Source organism: Monodon monoceros, unplaced genomic scaffold (genome assembly GCF_005190385.1).
Source record: "Monodon monoceros isolate NGI ecotype Baffin Bay Population unplaced genomic scaffold, NGI_Narwhal_1 Super_Scaffold_11, whole genome shotgun sequence".
NCBI classification, from domain to species: domain Eukaryota; kingdom Metazoa; phylum Chordata; class Mammalia; order Artiodactyla; family Monodontidae; genus Monodon; species Monodon monoceros.
In genome coordinates, this window is record NW_021703767.1 from 55,297,931 (window position 1) to 55,321,697 (window position 23,767).

Below are 23,767 nucleotides of genomic sequence, written 5' to 3' on the forward strand. Positions count from 1 at the left end.
TTTCTGAGCTCCAGACCTAGTCTCCAACTTCCCATTGGACATTTCAATGTGGATGGCCATAGGTAGCTTAAACCCAACATTACCACAACCAGATGGATGATGTTTTCCTTATCTTCCCTGAAGGTATTCCTCTTCTGTGGTTCCTTATGCCAGTGAATGTCACCACCACACCCAGGCCAGATATCTGGGTGTGACAATGTCCTGTCCCTTCACCTCCTTCACAGCTCAGATACAGACATCATCTCCATTTCTTTCAAATCAAAACATTTGTTTAATCTTTTTTCTCTACCATAGGTATATGCTATGGGAGGATGTAAGGATACAAAACTAAAATAGTCCTTTCCCTCGAGGAGGCTAGAGGAACCACACACCTAAACAGGAAACACTGCCGTGTGTCTTTAGGGGGTGGGGCATGTTTCAGTGGCTGACTCATTAAAAAAAAAAATTTACTTTCCAAGATTGCTTTGCCATGAATTACCTGTTAGATCATTCTAGATCAAACTTTCATAGAATTTTCATTTTACTCTCATGTTTATTATGTCATTTTTGATCATTTTCATCCTGGTCATGATGATCAAATGTGCTATATCTGACATTATTTTCTACATGTTAAATATAGGAAAATGGAAGGCTAGAAAGGCTCACTATTTGCCCAGGGTCAAATTAATGATAAAATGAATTTAGAACACAATCTCTAGTGTTTCTGTTAGACTACGTCACCCACAACTGAAACCTATATGAGTAAACATGACGGGATTCCATTTCCTCCTTTGTCATAGACAGAAGCAGGGTCTTACTTCTGTGCAAGCTCAACATCGGACAAACACAGAGGGAGACAGAGCAGGGGGCAAGAACGCCACATGCCCAAGGACTAGAGGACCAGGTGGAGGAAAGAGCCAAGATTCAGGAGGGGGCTGGTAATAAGACAGAATGGTGAGCCCAAGTGCTATATATGCATTTCTCCCTCAGCCCCTCCCCGCTTCCAGATGCATCATTTCTGGACGTCACTCAGCACACGCGATAGACCTTCCTTCCATCCCCTTACAACCAGAAACATGGCTGCCGCAATGGTAACCATTCACTGGAGCAGCTGCCCTCAGCATGAAGTGGTGGCTCCAGAGAATGCCGAGGCCAGAAGCATGACTGTTTGAGGAACTCTGAAAGGGCTTTAGATCAAACATCTCCCCTGCCCTGGGTCTTATCAAAACTTATTTTCAAGGAACAGTAAATTTTAATTGGTTTGAGGCTTGAGGTTATCTCAGAGGAGTATCATGTAAACGGGGATTCCTTTATTTAGTTAATTTCTTTCTACCATGGGAAATGGCCTTAAGAGAATGAGAAAAAAAAACTAAATGCATTTTTATGAGACACTATTAGAGTCAGAGAGACTGTCTAGGTCAGTAAGGGCCCACACGGAAGATTGTTGACCAGGCTGGGGCACCTGGAGGATGGGAGGAGGCAGGCAGGGACAGGGAGTGTGTCATGAAGGATGGGGGTAGGGCAGAAAGAGAAGGGGTGAGGGGATGCTAAAGGTAAAAGTCAACTGCTTCACAATTCCAAAAAGTGCAGGTGTCAACCGTTATATAGGTTCATTTCTAGGGCCCACTCTCCAGTAGGAGATGCAGAGAACCCATTAAGGGTGAGTGTTTTATCATTCAAGGCTTTGTTTCAGACACAGACCTACTAGAGAATGGACTTAGGGATACGGGGAGGGGGAAGGGTAAGCTGTGACAGAGCGAGGGAGAGGCATGGACATATATACACTACCAGGCGTGGGGTAGGTAGCTAGTGGGAAATAGCTGCATAGCACAGGGAGATCAGCTCAGTGCCTTGTGACAGCCTGGAGGGGTGGGATGGGGAGGGTGGGAGGGAGGGAGACGCAGGAGGAAAGAGATATGGGAACGTATGTATATGTATGGCTCATTCACTTTGTTATAAAGCAGAAACTAACACACTGTTGTAAAGCAATTATACTCCAATAAAGATGTAAAAAAAAAAAAAAAAAGGCTTTGTTTCATGTCATCCTGACATTAAATTTTACTTTCTGAATGGCTGAATGTTCTCCAGGACTGTGCTCACTATGAAAAGGAGTGAAGCTGACACTGAGCCAAAAATAAACAGTTTAGGATCTCACAAATGAAGTTCTGTAGCTAGTGCCTCTATGCCACATTACCCGTCATTACCTGTTCCTCAGTGGTGCCGTGTACAGCTGAAGAGGTTGTGCACTGCCCAACTCCAGAGAGAATCATTCACATAGTCTATGGTTTGAATTGCATTCTCTGGAGTTGGGAAGCACACAGTCTGCACAACCATACACACATCTTATGCCGCTTAATAACCAGTGGGGAGAAAGTGAGTAAAGATATGAGACTAGTTCAAGAGAGACCTAATGGGTAAAGAGGATAAACTGAATATGCTCCAGAATAGGAGGTCCAGATGCTGACCACTTCCTTCCCCAGAGGCATTCAGGGCACCAGTAGACATTCTCAGGCGCACCTCTTGGCAACCACCATTGTGTATTACTGTCACTTTATGGAGTGAGTTCTCAGGGCATTAGGCAAAGTGTCAAGGATTCTAAGAGTCAAGGACTTGTTTCCTGACCTCCTCTCCTGAAGTTTACACACCACTTGAATAGCAAGAGTAAGCACGATAAATAAATATAAAGAAAAAAGTCAAATAAAAGAAGAGAAAAAGGAAGATATATGCCAGACCAAGATATACAGATGATGTTGAGAACTAAAGGATTTCAAGGAGCCTTATCTGAAGGGACTGGGGAAGTGGGTTCTAGCTGTACCTGGAACAAGAATCAGCCTTAACTGAAAGGAAAGGGGAGATGAGATCTTCCAGGCCAGGTAGAGGCTAAATGAGGACTGGCTCTGGGGTGACACATCACTCCATTTCCTTGGCTCCTTCAGTGGGTGGCCAGCCTCTGCTGTCATTTTTCACACCCGATTCGTTTGTCATGCACAAATGCTCCTATTTTTGGAAATTTGGACACAGTCCTCATACTGCTTAGCTGTGCCCTCTTGTGTCACTCCTCAGGACACTCTAAAGCTCTTCTTTGGCAGCCATGAATAGAAAGAGTTTAACATTTTTGAATACCCCAAGAATGACAATTGGTGTCATAAACAAATGAACTGACAATACCCAATTTTCACCACCAGATGTCAGCCTTTGTACACTAATCAATTTCAGCAGCCCACAGACTGAACAAAGTACCTGAATTCATGATAAGCATGAATTTTCCATAGCAGCCCAGAGTCTTCAGATGGTTCTATGAGTAAACAGAGATGCTCCAAAAAATCTTGCAGTCACTGCTGGCACTCACATTGGACCCTATGTGTCAGATACCCTGCACAGCATAGAAATGAGTGTCAAGAATGTTAGATTTGGCAGGGCTAGTCAAAGGAAGACCAAAACAAAAAAGAAAACAAAAACAACCTGTTCCAGGGTTATGTAGAGAGAAGGTGGGAAAGAGAGTAGATGCTGCTTTCTTATCACCAACTGCACCCATGGCAAAAATAACTGTCCAGTTTGTAGAGCTTTCTCCTTTTGGAGAGAACAATTTGGAGTTGAAGACCATGTAGTCAAAACGCTGCTGGATTTATACCATACGTCATCTAAGCATAATGGGCTGTGGGGGATTCTTCCCCATCAATTTGCTCACCTGGATCTCCAATCTCATCCCACAGTCACTCCTGTGGGAGTACTGCTGTCCTCAGTGACAGATGCAATACCTTTGAAATCCAATCAGCTTGTCAATCTCCCCTTCCAATGACTTTCCATAGCACTCGAGATGTAAACTCTCATCATAACCTGCAAGGTGCTGCTTGGTCTGACCCAGCCTATCTGCCCGTACATTACCCCCTCCACCCCTCCATTCTGCCCCCGACGATGGCCATTGTTCTATTCCAAGAATAAACCAAATGCATTCCTGCGTCAGGGCCTTTGCACTCACTGTTACTTCCTCCTGGAAATTTCTTCCTAGAAATCTTTGCCTACTTGTTCCCTTACTCATTCAGGTGTCTGGAAAAACATTGCCTTCTTCTTCCCCCCCACCCCCCTCACCAAGAAGCTTTCGGGATCTTAGTTCCTTAGTTCCCTGACCAGGGATCAAACCCCGGGCCCCTGCAGTAGGAACATCAAGTCCTAACCACTGGACAGCCAGGGGATTCCCAAAACATTGTCTTCTTAGAGAGGTCATATCTGACCCTTTTATCTAAAATATAACCTCCTGGGGAGTTCCCTGGTGGCCTAGTGGCTAGGATTCCAGGCTTTCACTGCTGTGTCGCCTGGGTTCAATCCCTGGCCAGGGAACCGAGATCCTGCAAGCTGTGTGGTGCAGCCAAAAAAATAAAAATAAAATAAAATAAAATAGCAAAGGAAAACATAAACAAGACGAAAAGACAACCCTCAGAATGGGAGAAGATATTTGCAAATGAAGCAACTGACAAATGATTAATCTCCAAAATTTACAAGCAGCTCATGCAGCTCAATATCAAAAAAACAAACAACCCAATCCAAAAACGGGCAGAAGACCTAAATAGACATTTCTCCAAAGAAGATGTACAGATTGCCAACAAACACATGAAAGAATGCTCAACATCATTAATCATTAGAGCAATGCAAATCAAAACTACAATGAGGTATCACCTCACACCAGTCAGAATGGCCATCATCAAAAAATCTACAAACAGTAAATGCTGGAGAGGGTGTGGAGAAAAGGGAACTCTCTTGCACTGTTGGTGGGAATGTAAATTGATACAGCCACTATGGAGAACAGTGTGGAGGTTCCTTATAAAGCTAAAAATAGAACTACCATATGACCCAGCAATCCCACTACTGGGCATATACTCTGAGAAATCCATAATTCAAAAAGAGTCATGTACCACAATGTTCACTGCACCTCTATTTACAATAGCCAGGATATGGAAGCAACCTAAGTGTCTATTGACAGATGAATGGATAAAGAAGATGTGGCACATATATGCAATGGAATATTACTCAGCCATAAAAAGAAATGAAATTGAGTTATTTGTAGTGAGGTGGGTGGACTTAGAGTCTGTCAAACAGAGTGAAGTAAGTCAGAAAGAGAAAAACAAATACCGTATGCTAACACATATATATGAAATCTAAAAAAAAATTTTAAATGGTTCTAAAGAACCTAGGGGCAGGACAGGAATAAAGATTCAGACATAGAGAATGGACTTGAGGGTACGGGGAAGGGTAAGGGTAAGCTGGGACGAAGTGAGAGAGTGGCATGGACATATATACACTACCAAATGTAAAATAGATAGCTAGTGGGAAGCAGCCACATAGCACAGGGAGATCAGCTCGGTGCTTTGTGACCACCTAGAGGGATGGGAGGGAGGGAGACGCAAGAGGGAAGAGATATGGGAACATATGTATATGTATAGCTGATTCACTTTGTTATAAAGCAGAAACTAACACACCATTGTAAAGCAATTATACTCCAATAAAGATGTTAAAAAAATAAAATAAAATAACATCATCCAAACCCCATTTCACTGCATCTCCTCACCCACTTTATTTTTCTCTATAGACCTACCATTCTCTGGAATTATATATTTCTTTGTTTACTTGTTTGTTACCGTCTTCCATAGTAGAATGTAAGCTCACGAGGGCAGGGACCTGTGGGTCTTGTTTACTTCTCTATCCTCCATGCTTAAAAAGCAGTGTATACACAGCAGCCCCACAATAAATATTTGTTGAGTGAATACAGGAAATTTGTTCTCTTACCCTACAAGTTGCTTTTCCATTTCTGTTCATGGCACTACTTTTATCCCAGTCAAATTATCAAACCTGGGAGTATTTTTGACTCAACACTTTCCCTCATTTCTACATTTTATCATTGCCTAGACTTTTCTATTCTTCCATGAGTTCATCCCCTTGCCCTCTATTCCCACAGACAGTGCCTTAGACAATTGTCTTGTCATCTCATCCTGGGACTATTGCAATCACTTCCCTCAGTATTTCTGCCTCCAGTCTATCCTGCCCATCACACCAGCCTAACTGCCACTGCCCTCAACAAATCACGACCTCCTATTACCCCATTCCGCCCCACAAAACACAAGAACACACACACATACACACACTCACACATACACAACACCCTCCCAACTTCCTGAGTTCAGACCCCCTCAGAATAAAATCTCTACTATTCCTCTGTGAAAATCCTTTCCTCCAGTTCTTCTGGTCTCTCTGTTCCCTGATCTTGCCTTACCTTTTCCTGACATTGTGTACACTGTTCCTCTTACCGGAAATACCCTCCACACATTACTCTGGTTACATCCCTTTCCCATTCTCCATATCCCAACCCAAGTCCTCCTTTCTTTATAAAACTCCCATTAACCACTAAACACCATGGTGATGTCTCCCACCTCTGGCCTCTTGTCTCTAGCATCCACTTAAATGATTAGTGGTTTTAATCATTTAAGTCTTTAAAATTATCTAGTGCTTTTTACACACACACACACACACACACATGTGTGCAGACATGCATACACACACATTCATTTACCTCTGCTGGGCATCCTACCCACCTCCAAATACTACCAAATTGAAACAAAGTGTTACCATTTACTCTCTACCCATGTAAAATTATAGAACACTGGTTCTATAACTGGTTCAATTTCTTAAGTTTTAGGATGAGCAAACTGAGTCCTAAAGAGGCTAGGAGACATTAAACAGCACTTTCCCAGTTCCAGTAATCTGACTATTGTCTCTTGTTTTAGAATGAACTTCAGCTCCAGAATAATACACTTACCATGAAGTTCTTTTTTCCCAGACAGAATTTGATAGAATATATGGTAGTTCCTCTCTCCAGGCTGCTGGAAAACAACCCGGGATTTTTCAAGCAAATCTGCATGATGAGACATGAGTAAAGATTCAAACGTAGGTGTAGAAGAAAAGTAATTAGACAGTGCTATGGCTACTTACAGATGTCGATGTCTGCAGATGACAGCTTGCCTCTGGCACAAAAGTGCATCCCGATGAACTGGCCCTGGGTGGACACAGAACACAGTCTCCTATTGAAACATTCCAAGCAGTTGCAATGGCTTCATTACACACATCACTCCCAAAGTGACTACTTGCCCCAAAGTTAAAAAAATGCAACACGGGTCTGTGATGGCACCAGTTAATGTCGAGAGGCAGCTGGAGTGTCATCAGGACGAGCAGTGGTCCTGGAGTCTAGCCTCAGACCTGCTCATTGCTGGCTGTGTCTTCTTTTTCTCTTCTTCTTCTTATTTTTTTTATTGAAGTGCAGTTGATTTAAAATGTACTAGTTCAGGTATACAGCAAAGTGATTCAGTTATACATACATATATGTGTGTGTGTATGTGTGTGTGTGTGTGTGTGTGTGTGTATTCTTTTTCAGATTCTTTTCCATTACAGCTCACTATCAGACACTGAGCATAGTCCCCTGTGCTATACAGTAGGTCCCCATTCATTATCTCTTTTATATATAGTTATGTGTATATATTAACCCCAAACTCCTAATTTATCCCCTCCTCCTTGGCTGTTCATTCTTGCGTGCATTATAGAATCTCTCTGGGCCTCAGTGTTCTTATCTAAAAGTGAGAAAAATATATCTGCTTGGCGTATTATTCCATTTATTAAACAGACATTCGCTGAGCATCTGCTATGATCCAGAAAACCTGCTAGGCACTGGAGATACCACATTAGAAAAGCAGGTGTGTTCATGGCTCTTCTAGATTCTAGGTGTAAGCAGCTAATGTAACAGCTCTAATGTAGGAACATTTGGTGTGTTTTGAAATCAAAAGAAAAGGCAGTTGTGCAGGAGTGTAGCAAGTAAGAGAAAAGGGGGCAGAAAATGGAGTCTGAGGCAGGCCTGTCAATGAAAAGCCATAAGATAGGATCTAGTGGGGCAGAGAGTCTGCCCAGAAGTGACAGAGCCCAGGTGCATCAAGACACAGCCAAGGAGGCAGTCCAGGGGGGTTACAGCCCGCAGGACGAGGATGTTAGTACAGAGGGGAAGGCAGACTGGTAGACGTATACCCATGCAAGGAAGGAATCAGACCAGGACTGCAGCCAGGCAAGAGAAGGAGAGTGGCCAATACAGGGTGATTAAGCCATTAAGTTAAAAAATGCAGGGCTTCCCTGGTGGCGCAGTGGTTGAGAGTCCGCCTGCCAATGCAGGGGACACGGGTTCGTGCCCCGGTCCGGGAAGATCCCACATGCTGCGGAGTGGCTGGGCCCGTGAGCCATGGCCGCTGAGCCTGCGCGGCCGGAGCCTGTGCTCCGCAACGGGAGAGGCCACAACAGTGAGAGGCCCACATACCGAAAAAGAAAAAGCAGGCTACTGGGAGTCACACACACAAACATACACATGTATATATATACACATATACATACACATATGTGTACCTCTATGCATATGTACATTTACATATAAATATGTGTATTGTCAACTGAAAAAAATGCACAACCTAAAAGTTGAGAATTATGTTTATTCGGTGGACTTTCTGAGGACTTAAGCCCAGAAGACAGCCTCTCAGGTAGCTCTGAGGGACTGCTCCGCAGAGGTAAGGGAGGTCCCTGGATATATAGGAGTTTTTGCAACAGAAACCAGGTAGTCAGAACATCAAAAGATTACTGCTAATTAAAGAAAATCAGACATCTCAAGTTACTGAATTTAGTGCTTTTCAATGTATGGGAAGATGCAAGAGTCTGGCTCATTGAAATTGCCCCTTTGATATGCACCTTAACTATCTAGGGCCAATATCTTGCTTTTCTCCAACCTGAATCCCCTCAGGGTGCACAGTGGTGGGGTAGGGGGCGACTACAGTGGCTGATGGCTTGATGGCTGCAACATCCTTTTTTACTGATATGGCAGGTGACATTCTTTGTGCATAGTATACATACAGAGTATTAATCGAAAGAATTTAACCTGCACTTCTTGATTTTTTGAACCCCCTCTTCTCTTTCCTTCTCCCTTCTCTCCTTCCTTCTTTCCATTCATCCATTTTGTTTACTTTGCTTTTCTACTTCTTTCTTCCCTTCTATCCTTCCAACTTTTTTCTTGTTCTTGGTCTTTTTCAGTTGCTTTCTTTCCTTATTTACGTTTCTTTCTACTTACTGTTCTTTTCTTTCTTCCTTTTCTTTTACTCTCTTCCCTTTCCTTTATCTTCCTTTTTTCCCTCCCTCTCTTCCATCTTTCCTTTTGCACTCTCGGTTTTGTTTTGTTTTTTTCAGCTTTCTTTCTTTCATATTTAAGCGGAAACTCCCTCCACATTCTAACAAATCCCCAATCTAGCAGTTGTATTATTGCCCAGTATTAGTACCCGCTATGCAGCCGGACATAGCAAGCAGACGTAAGTGTAGTCAGGGCAGCTCTAAGGCTTTGGAGGGAAACCAGCCAAATCAGCAGGAGGCTGTTATGTAATTACGCCTAGAGTCAAACAGGAAGCCTTCTGCAAATGTCCTTGTAAATTGTATTGTGGCTCCCTGCCACTCATTCTTGGCATAAAACGGATTAGTGAAGCTTGAGTTTGAAATCCAAATCCTTCTTCTATCATGGGGCTGCTAGTTATCAAAAGCTACTTTAAAAAGTGCTTTCTCTCTGTGCCCCTCCAAAAAATCCTCAGTGAAAAATATGCGGGGGCAGGGGGGCCACAGGCAAGAGTAGAAACAATAATTGTAGTAAGTGAATTTGGAAGTGCTTACTAAAATGACTTATTACAAGAAGTATAGGAAATTATGAAGGAGAAAGTATTTACAGATCTGTAAAATGTACTAAAATATAAAACATTATTAGAATTTGCTGAATGAGCTTCCCTACTGGGAGTATAAAGGAATTTGACACTATTAAGATAAATATTTTCTTCCTGAAATTGACCAAACTGCAGAAGCTTCTCAAGCACATATTTCTATGTAGTTTTAATTGTCTTAATGATGAAGCTGGCGGACTTCCTTGAGGAATCTAACAATATTATGAACATTAATCAATAACCTTCTTTGATGTTCTAAAAATTATTTTGGATCTGTGTGCTCAGGCATGAATTTTACCATTTGCTAAAAACTAAAGACTCTGATATATTGCTCAATCATGTTACTTACAAAGCGAGAGGAGTTGTCATTTCTCAGGGTTTTGGCATTTCCAAATGCTTCCAAGACAGGATTCACTCATTTGATTTGATTTTGTAGAGTCCCCTGGGATACAGGTAAGAGAAATACAGCTGATGAAACTTTTCCCAGAATTCTGTAATATGGCAAGTCCTCCATACCCAGGTCAAACCTCATTCTTGTTTTGGTAACCAGTAGCCAAAAACTACTTCCAAATTTGGTGATGAAAGGTTATTTTGGAATGGTAACTCAAAATTAGATGGATGAGGGCTTCCCTGGTGGCACAGTGGTTGAGAGTCCGCCTACCGATGCAGGGGACACGGGTTCGTGCCCCGGTCTGGGAAGATCCCACATGCCGCGGAGCGGCTGGACCTGTGAGCCATGGCCACTGAGCCTGCGTGTCCGGAGCCTGTGCTCCGCAACGGGAGAGGCCATAGCAGTGAGAGGCCCGCGTACCGCAAAAAAAAAAAAAAGAAAAAAAAAGATGGATGAAAGGTTGACAATATATGATGCCCCATGACTATATGTGGGAGGGAGTTCATTTACTTGCAATGCTTCTCTTTTGGTTGGCATTGGCCTGAGTAGGAAAAGAAAACTGGTATTTTACCAAAGTAAACAACAACAACAAATACCATAGCCTATTTCCAAACTTCATTCCATATATTCCCCCTCATTGCTAATCTGCCTCTCTTCCCATTCAATCCTCACACCTGGAAATTTATCCAAAAATAATACAGCAGATGCAGCATTATTAAATTACATTTTTGCTTGCTATTATTCCTAAGTAACCTAGAGGTTCATACCAAGCAGTGACTTGAAATGGTATTATTGGTCTTGAATTTGAATCATATTGGCTCAGGCTGATGGGCCAAAGCAGGTCACCTACACTGAGAGAGTCCTAATGACCACTTAGCACCTAAACTGCAACATAGCTTTGTTTTTCTCCAGTCAGCCTCAAAGATACATTTTATGGGGGGCATTTTATAGTATGTGGTATTTAAGAATTTATAGATTTACAAATACTATATTCCTTCTATGTATTATGGGTCTACTGTCCTTTAAAGAAATAAAAGGGCTATATAAGCAAAATTTTTCACAGAACTTTTATGTATTATGTATTGTGTTATGTATTATCATAGGGCTCAATGGTTAGACCAAACAAACAAATGCACACAAAACAACCTAAAATGTACACACAAATGAAGTAATGTCTAGTGAATAATAGAATTCAATGATACCTAGAGAAATCGATCAAATTCAGGAATGTGGTGGTTAGAAAAGAAACTTTCCATGGTGTGGAAATTGGACTAGATTGCTATTTTGATACACTTCTTATCTTGCAAATACAGCAGGAAACATCTAGGATCATACGGAAAAAGCAAAGCAGCAATGCCAGACATAGATGAGAGGCTCCAACAGCTCAGTAACTCATTGATTTTGAGTTTTGCTCAGCATTATCTAATCTTATTTTACATACCAACTCTCATGGTCTAGGTATCCTCAGATTATTACCATCAACCTGTTAATGGAGCTAAACAAAGTAAGCTAAAGCAAAAATTACCAAGGATTAAAATAATTAGAGAAAGAGAGAAGGTAAAGTTTTCAGAACCTAGAATGTGATTGCAGTTGAGTGTACATCCATTGGGCATTTGGGATTTGGTCCAGAAGTTAGTGAGGAAGCAGAGTTCTTTCTATTGGTATGTATTTGAGGGATTCTGACAGCTCACAGCAGCTAAAGAAATACCACAAAGAAGATATTTCAATATTAAGAAATATCAAAAGTGGCCATTCAAGGCATTGGTAACCCTAGTTTTGGGGGAAGGTGGTTTGGATCTTAAGTAGCTAATTCTCAGAGGGTCCAAGCAACAAAGAGCAGGCCAGTAAATGCCCCTTGAAGCAGATCTGAAACAAATTATGTAATTTAATGTTTTCGGATTATTGGTTCAGAGTACTTGATGATCCTCCCAAGAGGCAAAGGAAAAATGGGGAAAATGACTTTTCTATAATTTTTAAATTGTTCTATGGTGCGGTTTCCTCCTTTCTCCCCATAAGTGATCGGGGCAGAGCCTCCATGATTAGCAGATAGGGCCACCCACCTTTTCTGCCAAGATTTATAAACACTTACTGGCTTTTCTTCGGATTCACCCGTGGTTGCTATGGTGGCAAAGTACTGGATAATATGACACAGTTCAATGACACAGCTAGCTGGCTGAGATTATAAATGCAATGAAAGATAAATAATTTGAACCATATAAACTAAGGCAAGAGGGAAAGTTTTATAGAAAAGTGGAACTTAAGAGGGAACTTGAAGAAGATGCAGACATTTAGTTGTTTGGGAGAAGGAAAAGGACATCTCAGGCTGGAAAAACATCATGAGCAAAAATCTGGAGTAGGGAAAGATCAAAGACTTTATAAAAATAAGAAGCCTGTTCCTCATGGTCCTGTTAACAAAAAGCTGAAGAGTATCTTTGCTAATTAGAGATAGGTCTCCTCACCACCAACTGTTCAAGAGATTGTCACATATGAAGGCTACCATCACATGGCCAGGTCCCTCGGAAGAGAACCTACCAAACATTCTACCAGGAAGTTGAGCTTTAGATTTCCCTTTTACCTTTGATAATCAGCTAACTTTGTAATGTGGAGAGAACACAATGGTGAATTTATAGCCTCTCACCCAAAGCATCATAGGATCAAGGCCTGCCTTTATCTGCCTGAAACTCCAGAAAATAGTCTATCCTCTCAACAAAGGGCTGAACTTTAACCACCCTTTTAGCTCTAAGATTCTGAGACCTATTATTTTTCTGGGGATGGCTGAAGCCAATGGACAGCCCAACACACATGGCGGCATCCTCACTGCATAGAAAGAGCAAGAATTTGAGCATTTGACTGCTTCTAGAGTCCCAGCCTCTCCCCTCAACCACCAGGCTGACAGTTCACCTGGCCAGCCAATGCTCTTCCCATCAAAATTAACATACAATATGGTATCAGCGAAATCCTTTCCATCCTTCTTCTTCACTTCCTTTTCTTGTCCCTCTAAGCCTCACCAACTTTTAGTTCCCACTACTTAATGTACCTTGGCCTGCCCCATTCTGGTTGCTCACAACAGCAAGTTATGTATTCTGTGGTCATACCCACTGGACTTTCAGTCTTTCCGCCCAGTTAGCCAGACCAGAGAACTTTGAAAATGATTATTTGGACAGGGAGCTCTCTTCATCAAGAAAATGATTAAGACCAGCATGTGTACCGCAGGTTCCAAAGGATCTTCTAAAATGGGAGGCAGCCTAGCTGGCACCATATTTGGCTAATCGCTGACTAAAGTGTTATGACAATTTCCTATCTTACTCTTGCCTAGAATGTATTCGGTATCTAAAGAACAACAATTCAAAGGCAGTGAATTTATGTTTCATATCCAGTGAAATGTAGGTGTCTGCTTCGATTGAAACACTCACTGCTGGCCAAAAAGAAAAAGCAAGGCAAACACTGCACGTGAAGAGTACAGACTGATTCTTTCGATCTACAAAAGAAAGGAAAATGTCAGATCATTCTTCTACCAGAGCTGCCATGTATTGGCACGAACTTATTCAAAATTTCCTTGGTTACAGTTTGAAGTCAGACACAAGGAGAAGGATTTGCTCTGTATACAGTTAGAAAAAATACCATTTCAATGGTACAAAGTAAAATAGATTTTCTCTTGACTCTATGTAGGCCAGTCATAAGATCATACAAATTCTATCACTCTCTCCTTGCTCCAAATACAAACGGTAAATGACGAATGGTTGACATATCGCTATTTTAAGCCTTTTATTAAGCCTGGTGTAATAATAGCTACAGAATAACCTCTTTGTGCCAAACATTCTGGCAGGTACTTTTTGTAATAAAAGCTGACATCTACAGGGGGCTCACTCTGGGCCAGACACTGGGCTGAGCACTTTCAAGGCATTATCTCACTTAATTTGATATGCGAGCTAATCGTCCCCATAACCCTAGGAGGTAGGCCCTATTTTGCTCACGTTTTATCCAGAAGGAAGCGGAGGCTTCAAGTGATTAGGCAACTATAAAGGCCATGCTCCGCTCACAATGCCTACCTGCCTCTTAGTGACACGGAGAAAAAGTAGATCAGATATTTTTACCCTTCATTTTGTAGGGCAGCCACTTATTGTGAAGCATATCTTGAAAGGCATTATTGGCCACAGCAAAGATGTGAGGGGGAGCCTCTGATTGCCTCTTCCCTTTGTAGATGGCTGCCACTGCTCTGTGTTACTGGAAGCCACTTTTGAGGCTCACACAGGAGAGACCCGAATATATCTGACAGAAGATCAGAAAAGATTTCCAAAAACAGGTTAGGAATACTTCCAGGTTTGTCAGCTCTTTCAACGTCAGGTAACATTTGCTCGAATATTTACTTATAAAGGAACTAAAAGAAAGAGAGCTTTTGGATTGTTGCACAGTAGGGACTTCTGATAGGAAGAGACAGAACCAGCTTAGAGTAACAAGGGGGCCTGGGATTACCTCTCCCCTGGGAGATCTGTCAACCACTAACTTGTCTCTCACACACACACACACACACAACTTTCGAAGACAAGGAGGACGCTGACAGAAGCCTTGCTGGTCTTGGTAACCCGCTCTCAGGCATTTGAGGCCCAAAGGGAATCTGTGCCTCAGCAAGATTAGGGACCTGATGCTTAAGGCACTGGGGTAATAGCTCACGTGGGTCACTCAAACCGTGGTGGCTGAACTGTGGCTCCCCAAAAGATATGTACACGTCTTAATCTCCAGAACCTGTGAACGGGATCTTATTTGGAAAAAGGATCTTTGCACGTGTAGTTAAGATAAGGACCTCAGGATGATATCTGGATGGGCCTTAAATCCAACAGCTAATCACCGTATAAGAGACACACAGAGGAGAAGGTGATGTGGAGATGGAGGCAAAGATTGGAGTGACGCGGCCACAGGGAATATGCCAAAAGCCACTGGAAACCGGCACAGGTAAGGAATGATCCTCCCCTAGAGGTTCCAGAGGGAGTGTGACTGCTGAGTTTATTTGATCTTGGACTCCGGCCTCTAGAACTGTGACAGAATAAGTTTCTATTGTTTTAAGCCACCCTGTTTGCGGTAATTTTGTTACAGCATCTTAGGGAAACAAAGACAGTCACACCATAAAACAGAGCTCCCAGGAGCAAGCTGGCTGCATGGCAAGGCTGCTATAGCAATGGGTCCCAAATGCCATCATCTTTGCCTCATCTGCTCAGTGCCCCTCCCGCTGAATAGATTCTGAGTGAATTAAAGAAGCTGAGCAACCAATCATCACCAACTTAATGATGATGAAAAAAAATTATTCCATTTATTGAGCACTAACTAGGTAACAGGCACTGAACTACATGCTTTACATTCTTTTATTTATCCTTCAAGCTACCATGGAGAGACAGACATTATTATCCCACTTTACAGATAAGGTGACTTCGAGAAGAAAACTACTAGTGAGAAACAGAGGTGGCATTTGGATACGGGTCTATCATGCTCCAAGCCTCATGCCTTTACTTTAGGATGAAAACCTGTGGGAAGGGATATGAATACTGACCAAATAAAATTGGGGAAACGCTAAGATAATGTCCCTTCCTAGTGGGCATTTCTCAAGGATTATTCTCACATGAGTATGCTTAAATTCAATATCTTTTTCACCCAAAAGAGGGCTGGGACATCGCCAATGTGATGCCAGCATTCTGTTTCAGTAGTGAAGCATATACACATACATAGATCATCCAATGGTTATAGCGCCTCTTCAGGGCATGCAGCACAGATGTTTCATTGAGGTGAGTCAGCATTGCCATGTCTTCAATCATTTCAAACTCTGGGGGATTCATCTGCTGGATTTCGTCCTCCTTGACACTCAGACTCTGCAGAGAGGAGAAAAATGTAAGATATATTCCCCTATTTCTTCTATGCTCATTCATTTTTGCCATGCATTGGGAAGAATTTTCAAGGAGTTAAGAAAAAGGTGCCTCATTAGAGGATGGAGCCAGAGGAAGTTAAACCAACCTGTTTTTTCCAAGAAACAGGTGTTCCTCCGACTCATGTTCTCTCCTTGCCCGAAGATAAAGTTTTTTAAAAGTGGTTTTGTTGAATCAAAATTTTCTAAATTGCAGTGCCCTGATCCCGTGGCTCCTCAGACTGAGATTGCCCCTGAGAGAACACACATTATATTGCTCATGATCTAGCCTGATCTAACCTCCCCTCAGCTCTGATTCTATTTTTCTCTCCTTTCGTTACCAACTTTAAGTATTACTCTCCACCCACTGGCTTTATTGCCTTTGTTAATGTTACAAAGACCAAAGGTGATTGGAAGTGTAGTCAATTCTAACATCAAGAGGAGGGAGCCTGGAGCCAGGGAGATGCTGGCCCCAGAGTGGGGCTGGGGGGAATGGGACCTCCATTAGATGGTGAAAGGTCAAGCAGAACAAAGCCACCCACCTTTAGACTCCTCTTTCTATATCATTAACTTGTTGCTTTCATGTTCTTCTTCCTATGATTTCTTTCATAGTTGTAACCACATTATATTCACAGATCATCATAAATACTGTTAAAAAGACAGCAGTTTTAAAAAATGTGCTCAGAAGAACAAACTTCTCATCTGGAGGCCTAATAAAATTGAACTGGACACAATCAAGAAAGTGAAGAGACAACACACAGGCTGGGAGAAAATAATTGAATCCCTTAGTTTCCTTATTTAAGACATTCTGAATTTTTCCCTTGCCTAAATATGTATATTCCTATTGATAAGGACCAAGTTCTGCCCTTAATTCCATTAATTAGTTATATAAAATCTACCTAACTTGTGATTTTTTAAATGTACAGACACCATCAGGAAGGCATATTAAGACACCATAAGTGGTAGTTTTTGAGTGGCCTCCAGAATTTTACAATTCAGATGGCAATGCTTTAGATCATAAATTGTCTAAATACAAAGATAAGGGCATGAAAAAGACAAACTTTCTTGATAATGATCGTACCTGTTTGTTTTAGGATGTGGCTTGTTATGGAGTGGGGAAGGGCAGAATTGGAAGGAGATTGGTGAATTGCATATGGGCAGGAAATGATCTGTAAAATCTATAATGGAGTGTTCATCCAAGTCAGGGCAGAAATAGGGCCCAATTCTCTGCCATGGAGCTGGCAGGCACGTGAGATCAGTGATGCAAGGCAAAGGTTCTGAGAGTAGGCTGTCTGTACAATATTGCCCTGTTGCTCTGAATACCTTGGTGACAGGCAGAAGGGGTTGGGGACTGTTACAGTCTCACTACACATTCTCTCTATGACCTCTCACAGTCTAACTTATCCCCCAACACTTGACCTAAGCTTCTCTTTCAAAGGTCATAGGTGACCTCCTAATTCTGAAGTCCAAGGCTCTCTCCAAGCCCTAAATCTCTTTCTCTAGCGTTTGAAATTACTGACCATTCTCCCATTTCTTGGTTCCTCTGACACTGTTCTATTTTTATTCAGATTATCCCACTCGTTCCTGATCCTACAAACATAGCTTGCTTCACAGTTCCTAAGGTCATTATTTACTCCAAGAGGCACCTTTAAAAAAGAACTTGAGGGCTTCCCTGGTGGCGCAGTGGTTGAGCGTCCGCCTGCCGATGAAGGGGACGCGGGTTCGTGCCCCGGTGTGGGAAGATCCCACATGCCCCGGAGCGGCTGGGCCCGTGAGCCATGGCCGCTGAGCCTGCGCGTCCGGAGCCTGTGCTCCGCAACGGGAGAGGCCACAGCAGTGAGAGGCCCGCGTACCGCAAAAAAAAAAAAAGAAAAAAAAGAACTTGAGGGCTTCCCTGGTGGCGCAGTAGTTGACAGTCGGCCTGCCGATGCAGGGGACGAGGGTTTGTGCCCTGGTCCGGGAAGATCCCACACGCCGCGGAGCAGCTGGGCCCGTGAGCCATGGCCGCTGAGCCTGCGCGTCCGGAGCCTGTGCTCCGCAACCGGAGAGGCCACAACAGTGAGAGACCCGCCTACCACAAAAAAAAAAAAAAAAAACTTGAAATACGATAGAAGAAGTGGAAAAAGTTGTGCATTCTAGAGTCAATGAGCTTTACCACTGGCAGCCGGTTTACTCTGATTCTACAATGTTCGTCATTACATCTTTGATAGTTAAGTGGAGGAGCTTCTTAAAGATTGAGTTTTCTAAAGTGTATCAGTGGCATCTCCTACCCCAGGTTTTTAACAAAACAATTGGAGAAAGGACACACCTAATTATTAAATTAAATAGAGAACTTAGTCACCAGTGGGCTGAAATAAAGATTTCTTTACCTTTCCATCTGTTGTCTCAACAATTATTCTGCCATCATCTCCACCCCCTTTAATCTCAGCCTCAACATAAGCATTCTTCACATCATGAATCCAGCATTTCTCCTTCCCTACAGAGGGAAAAAAAATGGATATTTAACTACAGTCCCTGTAGGAAATGTACAATGGACACTTTCATACTGATGGACATGGTCTCATTTCTGCTAAGTCTGCTTGTTGACCTGGCTTCACCAATATAGGAAGTTGCAAAGTTAGGTAAGATCATGAACGCTCACCCTGAAGGTAAACCTACATAAGGACTGTTTCGGAGCAAGAAGCATTTCAGCAAGTGGAGATTGGGAACATTTTGCTACCAGACGGTTACCTGCCAAAACCTTACCCACCTCTCCCAATCCCCACACTTACCTCCCACTCACAGCCCCAGGTGCTTGGTGGTTGGCCTGGTGCTCTCACCCTTCCCAGCTCCCTCCAAAAAACTTCCCTCAGAAAGGTCTGGTTACAACTAAGTGAAAATTTAGGTTAGTGGCCATGTCTGTCCGTCAGGGTTTCTTTAGACCTTATTTTTAATTTTGGAATGAAAGCCTGCTAAGAGAATTATACGGTAGACTTGGAGGGGGGAGAATTGAGGAGAGAGAATATGGATGATTGCTGTCATACAGCATAAATGATTCATATTATTTTTCCCCATATATTGTTTTTCTCTCCCCCTGCCTCCTCAACCCCATGTCTCAAGCCTTAGCAAAGCAGCCGTCTACAAAGCAATCAACCAATAAGAGGCTTTGGGTGACACGAGCCAGAATTCTTATGAACGTCTATGGCAGCTTCTCTTGGCCTCGCTGGGATGCTTCTCAACTCCTCTCCCACCTGAGGCAGGTTGCTAAGGGAAGATGAATAAGAAAGAGTCTCTTAAAGGAAAGTGAGTCTTACCAGAAGCTCACAGAAATCCCCGTTCACAGCTCCTCAGGTAGATAGGAGGGAGGGGGCAAGGAGAGCATTTGGCTGGAAGAGGGAAAATCTGAGCCTAGGGCTGTGGGATGCACAGGGGAGACCCTACTGCAGCCACAGCACTGGCGGGTAGTGCCAACTCCATCCCACCTCCCCAACACATGAATCACAAAAGCTAGCAAGCCTCACTGCTGCAGGATGGGCAGCCTCGCCAGACACTCTCCCCAGAGGTGGACGATAGGACTTGAGGACTGAGTGTGGAAGAAGGAGGTGAAGCTGGGCAGCACGCACCCCTCTTCCATCACACTTGTCTCTGAAAAGAATTTCATTGCTCACTACTTTCCTGCCATCACCACCTACACTGTGCTCTCTTTCCCTTTCCCTGGTTACAACCAATTCACCACTCAAACTGCTGGGCAAGAGGATTTTTGTATTCCTATCTGATTGATTTTGTGTTTGCTTCTACTTGTTTGCATTTTAAATACTGGTTTTAATTGTATTGATCATTTTGGGGTTTTTTTGCAAAAGCTAATTTGGCTTTGTGTTATGTCTATGAAAATAAGCTTATTTTTGAAAAGCACCCATTTGCATACATTGTGTGTGCTTAAGGTACTGCATTTTAAACCAAGTGTTATTACTTGAAAGAAACATGGGTACCACCTGGCACAGATTTCCCTTTTGTCATTTTTATTTTTTTTAGAAAAAGAACCTGGGAAGAGAGATTAACAGAGTTGTCCACAGTCACATAGCTAATTAGTGACAGTCATTAGAATAATGACACTAGAAATTAGATCATTTACCTCCTAAATCAGAGCTTTTCCACTAAAGCATTCTTCCTCTATATTATATGCTGAGCTTTTTTCCCTCCAGTTTTTCTCTCAGAAATTATGTTCATCACCTGCCTCATGATTAGCTCTTTCTTTTATCACCTCTGGAAACAGTGGGAGAGAAGAATTTTTGGAAGCACTTACCTACTTGAGACCGAGTCCCAGAGAAGGATGGTTCTGAAGATGAAGTAAATAAACTCAATCAACTTTTAATTCCTTGAATTCTCATGAATAATTGCAAGGATGGAAACATAGACAGCAATGGCTTTGATTCAGGCCACCTGGATTTTAGCCTGGCTTTGCTAGTAACAAGATACAAGGCAATGCCTCATCTCTTTGGGCCTTAGTTTTCTCATCTGCAAGCTCAGGAGGTTCATCTCTATGATTTCATAGTTTTAGATGACTAAATATATTTTCCAAAATAAAGGTAACATGTGTTTATTGCAAAAAAGCTTTAAAAGTAGAGAAATGTGTAAAGAAAAACATTTTAAAATAATCACCCATAATGGAACAACTCAGAGATAACCACTGTTATCTATCTGAAGCATTTTTTTCAAGTCTTTTTTTCTATGATATTAATCAAAATTGAAGTAATATTGTATCCAGTTTTGTAGTTATTTTAACTAGATGGTTTACTTGTTCTATAAAAATCACTTACATTTGCCTTGAAATGGTGTTTTGTTTCTATTTCTGAAAGCACACTTCCTCCCTGACACCCAGTAATTCTAGTTTTCTAGGTAGCATAGTAATGCATTGTGTTTATTTTTCACATTTATTGTCTTCTTTGATCCTCATGAAGGAAGGTAGGCAGAGAAAGCATATGTTCCCATTTGAAAGATAAGGAAACTGAGGCTCAGTAAGGTAAAGTGATGTGCTCTAATTAGCCAGAAAGCATCAAGCACAGGGAATTTGAACCCAAAACTACTTGCCAAATACTCTTATCACACAGCTTCCATTTGGCCTGAGTTCAGAAAAGCAGACTCCATTGTCTACTAGCCCAGGGGGATGAAAAACTTCTGCTGACTCTCCTGTTTGTGCTGTCAGTGCATTTCTATGAGGAAGGATTGTTTGACCAAAAAAAAAATTAGAAATTATGTGGATTGTTATAGTTTAAGGAATTGTTTACAGTGCTGACTCTACTAAATGTATCATCCAATTATCTCGAATGCTTTGGCATTTTGATTTTCTCTCTGGTACCACTAGGATCTTGTCCCTCATTATCTAACTATTTGCGATAAGCTTCTGCATGACCAGTTCTGACCTCAGGGATAGTTCTGTTATTGTATTTGATTTGATGGATTATAATTAGCTACTCTAAAATCCAATCACAGTAATGACATCCAATGACCGGAAACTGGGAACTGATCCAGGACTGGTCTATGATGGAGATAGAATGTGCTACCTAACTGGCTTGAATTATAATTGGTCATATTAAAGTCGAATGTTGCCTAATTCGGAGTACTAGAGCAACCCTCAGTCGGGGTTTATGCTGTGCTGTTGAATACTTTTTGGAATTGAGATATATAGGTGGCTTGACGCTGGATCACACTGTGAAACTGACTCTAAGTCTCCAATTAACCAAAATTCAGAAGATGGCCATGCAGCCCAGACATGTAAAGAAAGAGGGGGGAAATGTAACATTTATTTAGAGATTTTAATGTAGTACTCAGCCTTTATCTTATGGGTAAATCCTCATTAACCTTTGTCCTTGCCTATAACTGCCAAGAAATTATTCAGCAGGGTGAGAAAACCCCCCAATTATCTTCTGTTTAGTGTTGGCTGAGTGACCCTCCTGACCTAGGAGACAGCCAGGGGGCAAAGTTCCAGCATCAGCAAATCCTGAAGAGGCCCCAGGACAACTTCTGTTTCTCCCACCTTCCTGGAGCCTTTTCCTTCATTCTTCCTACCAGTGCACCAACCCCCCTGCAGTCTCAGCCCCCTCGCTCTCCTCTGCTATTTACCCACATGAAGAGGCTTCTGAGAAAGACTTTATCTGGGGCCATACCGGGGTGCTCCTTGAAGAGAAAACCTCTTGTAGGGCCAGTAAGCAGGGCTTGGGCCTGGGTTGCCTCCCAGGCCTCCTGATCTTCCTTGCAAACTTCCATCTTTACCCTCCACACCCTGAGCTCCTCAACTGCTCAGTGGTTCAGATTGCACCCCAAGCAAATAAGTTAGGCTCCAGAACTGATGGCTTCTCTCCACTGATCAGACAGTTGCCGCCCGGAAGCAGTAAAATAAAGTGAAGCCAGCAGGTGCCACAAGTCTGGCCATTGAAGGCCGTGGCCTGGAGCAGAAGCAGCTCAGCCTCACTTCTTCTGAGATAGGCCGCGGCCTCACCAAGCTCTGACAGGTCCGTCCTCCTTAAAGGGATCCACCACATCAGGTTGAGGCCTAAACGTGAGCCGAAAGGATTCACTCTGCAGAAGACACGTGTAGGAAGGAACCAGGGGAAAGGAGACATCAGGCACTGAAGTGAGAAACTAGTCACCACAGATGCACCAACGAGGGTTAAGTCTTCTTTTTCACTACCTCTCTGTCGTGTCTCAAGTATATGACAAAACTGTACACAAGGAATCTTACTCTAGCAGGATCAACTTATCCACTAGTCACAGAAGGCCCAGTGCCTAGAGTCCATGATGCTTTTAAGGGCCCACAAAACTATTTTAATTTCTTTTAAAAGCAGAAGAAAAATATGAATATAATCTTAATGATATACAATAATGAAACCAGCCTGGATTCTATTAATCAGTCTTTATACCAATACAGTTGTAAAATGCAATTTTTAATACTTTTTGTGAAGGAAGGGGCCCAGAAAGACAAAAGTGCCTACAACCCATGAAAGTCATAATGCAACCTTAAAGCACAGAGCTCTGACCTGGGTGGGTGGTGGAATGGGGCAGACTGAGAAATGTCGAGCTGTGGACACCAGGGCCCTTGTAGGAGTGGAGGAAGGGCTTGCAGGTATCTAGGTGCATCCAGGTGGATGGAACATCGTAGGCAGATCATGGCGTCAAAGAGGGGAATGTTCAGCATTAGAAAGTAAAGGAATAAAAAGGTGAGTACTGCAGCAGAGATGAGTGTCTAGAGCAGATGGTATATGAAACTGCTGGCAGACAGATCTTTAGGAAGCTGTCCTGGGGCAGCACATGCTGAAGGAGGGAAGCAGGCTGTGTGGTGAACGGAGTGAGTGGGTGTAAGGAGTTCATCAGCTCAAGCAAGGCAAGTTCCAATCTTGGAGGGACTGAGTTGCTGGGCAAATTATCAGGGCTAAATTCATTGAGCACTGAGTCTATACCAAACACTTTACTTATTTTATCTTTAATCTGCACACTTTACATTTGAAAATGAGAAGAAGAAATGAAATCTAGGCTATCACGATCCCAATGAGAGGTCATTCTCTCCAATTGGACAGAAAAGGTCTTAGGCTTTTTCCTCTCCACTCAAGCTTGCACAGCAAGTCTTCTTAGCCCCATTTTATAGATGAGAAGGTAGAGAAGGACTTTCCAAGGTGGCTTAGCTCTGGGACCTCATGACTGAACAGCACCATGGTCTACCCTGTCCGGAATGAACTGCAATCGCTTTCTATTTCATACGTG

General features: G+C 42.6%; 1 protein-coding gene across 1 annotated transcript in view; it reads right to left on the reverse strand.

Annotated features, from left to right (window-relative positions):
• Positions 1-23,177, reverse strand: part of MYH15 (myosin heavy chain 15) — a 186,117-nt gene extending 162,940 nt beyond the window's left edge. The window contains 10 exon segments of the mRNA XM_029213706.1: positions 6,788-6,883; positions 6,961-7,024; positions 10,102-10,194; positions 12,233-12,316; positions 13,557-13,621; positions 14,238-14,412; positions 15,858-16,001; positions 18,403-18,509; positions 22,440-22,588; positions 23,047-23,177. Coding sequence (XP_029069539.1) covers positions 6,788-6,883; positions 6,961-7,024; positions 10,102-10,194; positions 12,233-12,316; positions 13,557-13,621; positions 14,238-14,412; positions 15,858-16,001; positions 18,403-18,509; positions 22,440-22,588; positions 23,047-23,177 — 1,108 coding nt within the window.
• Between the last annotated feature and the right edge of the window lie 590 nt (positions 23,178-23,767).